The sequence below is a fragment of the Plasmodium fragile genome (genome assembly GCF_000956335.1).
Source record: "Plasmodium fragile strain nilgiri unplaced genomic scaffold supercont1.12, whole genome shotgun sequence".
NCBI classification, from domain to species: Eukaryota; Apicomplexa; class Aconoidasida; order Haemosporida; family Plasmodiidae; genus Plasmodium; species Plasmodium fragile.
This window is the reverse complement of record NW_012192592.1, coordinates 405,526-412,159: the sequence shown is the minus strand read 5'-3', so window position 1 is coordinate 412,159 and position 6,634 is coordinate 405,526. Positions and strand designations below refer to the sequence as shown.

At 44.8% G+C, this 6,634-nt stretch overlaps 1 protein-coding gene across 1 annotated transcript; it reads right to left on the bottom strand.

Moving 5' to 3' along the window:
- Positions 1-1,921: 1,921 nt before the first annotated feature.
- Positions 1,922-6,443, bottom strand: AK88_01454 (uncharacterized protein; the record flags this gene model as incomplete). Its single annotated transcript, XM_012479089.1, has 10 exons — positions 1,922-3,877; positions 4,015-4,293; positions 4,437-4,603; positions 4,709-4,844; positions 5,009-5,156; positions 5,260-5,359; positions 5,533-5,685; positions 5,801-5,896; positions 6,097-6,205; positions 6,339-6,443. The coding sequence occupies 10 exons, from the start codon at positions 6,441-6,443 to the stop codon at positions 1,922-1,924; spliced, it is 3,249 nt and encodes a 1,082-aa protein (XP_012334512.1).
- Positions 6,444-6,634: the final 191 nt, after the last annotated feature.

The window sequence follows — 6,634 nt, the reverse complement described above, 5'->3', positions numbered from 1 at the left end:
ACATATGTTACGGAAAAAAAAAAAAAAAAAAAAAGGCAAAATGTGAAGAGACGGTGGTTGGTGCCAATCGGTGGCGCTTAAAAATTTTGGGCAGAGAATTGTTCAGGAAATTTACAAATAAAAACAGTTGAATCAATTGTAAAAAATTGCCTTCCCTCTCAGAAAAGCACGAATCGATTTAGGGATCCACCATCCGCATTATTACGTTCACATATATATATTATTTATAAATATATATATACGCATGTTCATGTACATTGCGGTTTTGCGTCCACGACGTTTATATGAAAACACGTACAAGTCGAGTAAAAATGTGAAGCGCATAAAAAAAAAAGGGCGGGGAGGGATCTCAAAAGGGTAAAAAATTCCTAAGCGAAGGAACCCTTACAGGGAGAACAACCACCGACGTGTTATGGCAAACGCAACGTTGCTATTTATGCACAACTTAAAATGTAGAGAAAAAAAACAAAAAAAAAAAAAAAAAAAAAACGACTGTCTTGGGCAAGTACGGCAAGAGAACGCACGTATAGATATGTATACATGTACATTTGCTTACCCATTCGTGCGAGGGGCAACTTGATAGGCCCCCACGGAAAAGAGCAGGATAATCTTTTTAAACAGTTATCAGTTTTATCCCCTCCAGGCGCGCTCCCTATGTTACCATACCACGTCAACCCAGCTTTTGTAAATTTGCACAAAACATGAGCAAATTGGGTAGACATACAAACAACTGCACGCATGCAGATGTAGAATAATACGTCCCTCTTTTGTTACAACTCCGGAGAGGCAAGTCCCCACCTCGGTTGGACCAAGGCACTTAAATCAAGTCATACTAACGAGGGGTGCGCATTTGCATGTGTCTTGCAAAAGTTTTAGCCTTTCACAACTGCAGGTTAGTACGAACAAGTTGGTTGTAGACGTTTGTCATCTGCGGCACTGCACCGACACATGCAGTTGGCACGAATGACGAACCAGAGTAACAACATGTTAACGCGCTTGGTGAGGGTGAAACGATTGTAGAAAAAAGATATTCAATAGGGTAGACTCACCCCTAAATGCGCTACCTTGCACATACGTGAATGTGCGTCCCCCTAAAAGAGGCATGCATGAACGGACACCATCCTATAAAGCCATGAAACTGAAAATGGGCTCACTAAAATAAAGGAACAATGTTCGAGTTTTTTTAAGACCTACCGTAGGACCCCATGTACATTCGTGTGTGTTAATGCTTCCCTAAAAAAAAAAAAGGAGGGGAAAAAAACCGGTACTTGGATCCATGGAAAGGACAAAAGTGTCCTTCTCTGCACTCGTTTCACAGTTGAATGAGGCGGTGTGAACAGTACCAAAGCTAGCCCAAAATTTTATGTCTCACTATACTCTTTAACTTTAAATTGGGTACCCACATGCTGCTTGCCAAATTATCGAAGCGCAAGGTGCCACGACCAGGAGCTCTCCTTTGTGGCGTACGGACAATTACAGGATAAAAGGGGCACTACTGAAGGGCCTCCGTTCTTTGTGTACATTATGAAATTTCCACACACAGTGCTAAATTAATTATGCTGTATCTTCTTCACAGCTTTTACGAAAAGGCTCCAACTGGGGGAAATGCTTACGTTAAAAAGGATGAACTTTGGTGTAGAGCGCGCGTCAGACCTTGCACAGAATGAAACTAATTTTGAAAAATTTGCACACACGCGTGGGTGAATGTGCATAGGTAATACATTCCAGCTAGCTGTTACTTTGCCGCGTTTTTTTTTTTTTTTTAAAAATAGCTATTTACATGAACAAGTCAGATTTTTTTTTTTTCTCCCTTTTTCACCTCTTTTAATAAGAGTTATTTGGAAGAAGCCTCACAAAACGGTCGGACAGACGACCCAGTTGGCCGCAAAAATGGGGAAACTGTGGAAGGGGGGAAGCGCCGCTACCTATGCCCCAGCAACTGCAGCTGCGTGAAAATGTTGCACATGTCCTGGTAGGAATCGGCGGAGGAGTTGTCGAGCACGCTCTTGGCCTCATCAGCCGAAATGGAATACGTGACAGTTTTAACATTCTTGTCAACGTAGAACAGGTTCAGTTTTCGAGTAGGGGGGCTGTTCTTCACGACGTTGTATCTGCATATGCCTATTAAGTACCACGCCGTTTTATAAATCTGTGTGTGGAGGAGGAGATAATCTTGGATCGTGGCCTTGGCGTAGTGTACCATGAGTTCCTCATCAACCGTGTAAGTGTGAAATGAGGTGAAAAAAAGTTGGTCTGTTTTTTTTCTATTGTATGTGTACATATCTTGTACATTCTGAATGGACTCATTAAACGTATCATTGTTGCAGAAGTTTTCCCCCTTGTCAAAGGATAGGACATAAATCCTCGAAAACTTTTTCTCAACATCATTTTCGTTTTTAACATATTGACTTGTAGCTGCTCTGACGGTATCCATTCCTTCCGTGTCAGTTAATAATAAAATGCTATACTCGCTGTGCATGTAGTTTCTCTCCTTGCCCTTTATATATTCAGCAAAGGAGATGACTTTATCGAGCGCTGCTACAACATGTGGAACGTCTGAAGATTTTTGGACAATGTCAATTTTGACATTTTCAGCATCGACATATGTGTACATACTGATGAGTACATTTTGGTTGGAGTAATTAACTAGGTAATATTTATTGTATGGAAGAGGGAGTATTTTTTTTTTTAAAAATTCAACAATGTCCGTTTTTCCACTTCGCATGTGTGAATTTAAAAAAAATGCATCATCAATTAAGATAATGGTGATGACACTAATAAGGTGATGATCGAAAATGTTCTGCGAGACTGATTCGTAGTTCACAGGGAATGTTTGTCTGTACGTTTTTTGGAACGTGAATTTATCTCCATTCTGTGATGAAGCCGTCTTTGCATGGAAGCCTTCCCTGTTATGCTGATTAATGAGGAAGGGCTCATACACTCGGTAGCAATTCACTGCTCTGAAGAGAAGAAATAAGTGAGACTCATACAAATGATACTTGCGCAATGTTATGATCAGGTTATTTACACAAGGTGCTTTGGCGTTATGTTTTATTATATGGTCTATGTCTACATATAGATCCTTCTGTACACGTTTCGCATGCTTCTTCGTTTCAACATTCATTTGTAAGGTAAATTCTTTCTCTCCTTCTGGAATGACAAGTGGGAATAAAAGAGTGAAGTGTTTGTTCGTAGATCTGTATGAGTTAATTTTGTATAATACACTCTGCTGCTGTTTCGAGCATTCGTGATATACTAAATCGTAGCAGGAGGTATGGACATGTGCATCACACGTGTCAGGTAGGTGTATTTTCTCCTTTGTGTCCTTTGCACTAGGGAGAGGAGGTGCCACCAAAGGGGTGGAATTATTTTGGAGGGACAATTTAATTTCTACTTCCTTCTCATCGAACAGGAACACATTCAGGTAGAACAGATACGTGTTGTTGGGTAGCTTCTCTCCAAAGTAAAGGTCACTTAGGAACATTTTTTTATTTTCTATTGGGTATGTAAACAGGGCTTGTGCTTCCTTTATGTATTTGTTTTCATCATTTAGGCAGCTAATACTGATCTTCCAGTAGTCTTTGCTGTTGTGCTTGGTAACGTTGAGGGCGAACTTTACCAAGTCATTATTTCGAATGGATGTCTTTTGAACATGCAAACGGTGTTGATCATTTTGAATTGGCTTGAATGCTGAGTTGGGTAACATGAGCTTCATGTTATGGTGGTCCAGTCGATGTTCGCTCTTGCTTGTGACTGACGCGAAAGTGTGAATGGTTTTGAGCTCCACTATGCACTTGTTGAAGAGGTACGTCTCCGGGAAGCGCAGCTTGAGTTGAACTAGCAGGGGGTTCTCCAGCAGGCCGTGCTGATCAGTTGGCTGCGCAGGATGGTGGGGAGCGGTGTGGCGATGGGTGTGGTGAGCAGCGTAGTTAGCAGCGTAGTTAGCAGAGTGACGGAAGTGCCCGGATAAGCCGTTGCCTACGTGGCGGCCACTCCATCTCCCCCTGCGTTTACCTCCACCACGAGGGGCGTCAACTTAGGCGTGGGTACCACCGCTAGGTGGGAGTTCATCCACGTGATGCTGTCCGCATGAACGTTCACAAAATTTTTAATGAACTTCCTAGAGCACAGGTCGTTGGAGACCTTCTCCAGCATTTCTTTGTGTTCCTGCCTGATCACAAAGTTGGAGTGGTCTACTGTGAAGAGGTTTATGGTCCAGTCTTTGTCGCTCTCGAGGTTGATGAGGGGGTGGTTGACGTTTTCCAGCAGCACTTCCACTTGGTCCTTCACCTCCTTCGGGGGGTAGAGCGAAGATGAGAAGATGCGAAGTTGGGTAGGCGGTTCATCGGGTGGGCGGTTCACGGGATACACGCTTGACGGGATAGACGCTTGGCGGGGTGGGCCTCTACCCAGTTCGGGCGCCGCGTTTCGCCCACCTCGCCCGAGCTGGACTTCAACACAAACTCGTAGTTCCTAAACGTGTACGCGCATTGCTCGAAGGGGCCGGCCTTTACGTTCCGGCACGGGTCCTCCTTGTTTGCACTGAAGCAGGAGTTGGCGTAGCAGAGGTCTGGGGGCATCTTCAGGTGGATCACCACTTGGTCTTAGGGGGCACGATGTAGGGAAGAAGAAGCAAACGAAAGTGTACATGCGATGCTATACACACGTGAGATGCTATACACACACGTGCCATGGTCTCCACTCCTACCCAGCTTCAACGCAGGAACAATTTTGTCTAGGCTCATTTGAACCGTGTACTGCACCCCCTGGGCTCCATAAAACGTTTTGGTGGAAAATATTTTCACGTCAACAGGTGTTCTCAGGTCGCGAACTACGTTGAGCAGCTGCGAGAGGGGCGTAAAAGGAAATGTACGTTTTGTGAGCATTGCGCGTGCGAGGTGGTGAAGAGATGCATGGAGACACGGGGACGGACGTCGCAAAGGTCGACTCCCATGAGGGGCATCCCAGCCCATGCGAATACGTTATTAATTTATTCATTCATTTGTACCTCCGCGTTGGTGGCACTGTTACAGTACAATAGGAAGAGGTCGTTGTGGGTGACCATCGGGAGAAAGACATTCGCCAACTCATTGGAGTAAATTGTGCACTCTTGGTTCCCCGTGCTAGAGTTGTTCTTTTCGGCTAGGGCAAAAATCCTGCGAGGGGGGGAAGGGGGGGGATTGCAGGTTTGCTTGCGGCGTTGTCCATAGGACTATGTGCGTGGGGCAGTTTTACCTCACCAAATGTCGCACGTCTCACCAAATGCCGTCCGAGCTGAACCCGCCCTTGGCGACCTCCACAGAGATTTTTAAAAAGTAGTTTGAGGGGTAGATGGTTGCTTCGCTGGGGAAGAAGTTTTCTGCACAGGGGTCGCGGGGGACAAAAAAAAAAAAAAGCACACACACATATATACACATACATGTAGGCGCACTTAATCGTTTCTATACACCGAGCGCAATTCTACACGTATGTATATATATGTGGATGACGGTACGTGAGTGTGTACACGCCTGGTTAAATGAATTTAATAACTTAGCGACTGCTCTGAGTATTCATATGGGGAAGGGACAGGTGGTGGCTTCTCTTTGTTCGAAAATGGGTAGCGATAAATTTTGAATTTTTTAAGCTCCTCCGTGGAGAGCTTCAGAAGGTACATCTTAGATGTGATTAAATAATCACATGGGTCTGAGTTGTGTGAGGAGAAAGGAAAGGTGTGGCCCAGGATGATCCTCTCTACTACATCTGGGTGAGTGTATATTGCTGGAGGAACCGACACACAAGTGTGTGTATCAGGGTTTACCTTTTTCTCCCGCAGTGTCCTTGTTCAGGCGGATGTCTACATTTTCCTGCACCGCCTTGTCGTCTTCTCTTTGGAAGGCCAGCACTTGCAGGTTTTCTTGCGGGGAGCGAGAGGTGTGGCAAGTGGGTCGTAATTTCGTGACAGGAAGGCGGGGACGCATATAAACACCGCCTCTCTCTCTCTCTCTCCCTCTGTCTGTGAGAGACGAAGCGAGACCAGCCTAGGGCAGCAGCCAAAACACGTGTACACCTTATGTACCCCCACCCACCCCCTGGTGCACGTGGATGCAGACTTACTGGCGGGGATCAACGCCGTTAGGAAAAATTCTTTTGAAGTTTTTTTTGTGTTGAAGGACAAAACGAACTCTATTTCAAATTTGAGGACGTCATTTTTAATTGTGTTTACCTTTGGGGCAAGGAATCACTTGGAGTATGTATGTGTGTGTGTGTGGGTTTTTTTTTATTTCATTACAGTGTGTTTGTTGCTGCCCTCGTGATGTGCACTCCCCTACGTGCACTTTCGCCGTTTCCCTCCTTACCCTATTCACCTCCTTAAACGCGAACGCAAAATTGTCGTCGTAGATGGAGACGACGCTTCCCACCAGCAGCCAACATACAAGCGAATAAAAAAGTAGGAACCCCATTTTGGTGAACTCCCTTTGCTGGTTGTCTGCCCGTTCGAATGCACACCCTTTCTCGTCGCGCAGCATGCGCTATATATACCCATGTGTGTGGTGAGAAACGTGTTAGAAGCACAGAAAGGGTTGCCTTGTCTGCTGACGTCCTTTCATTTTTAACCCCCGCAAAAAAAAAAAAAAAAAAAAAAAAAAAAAAA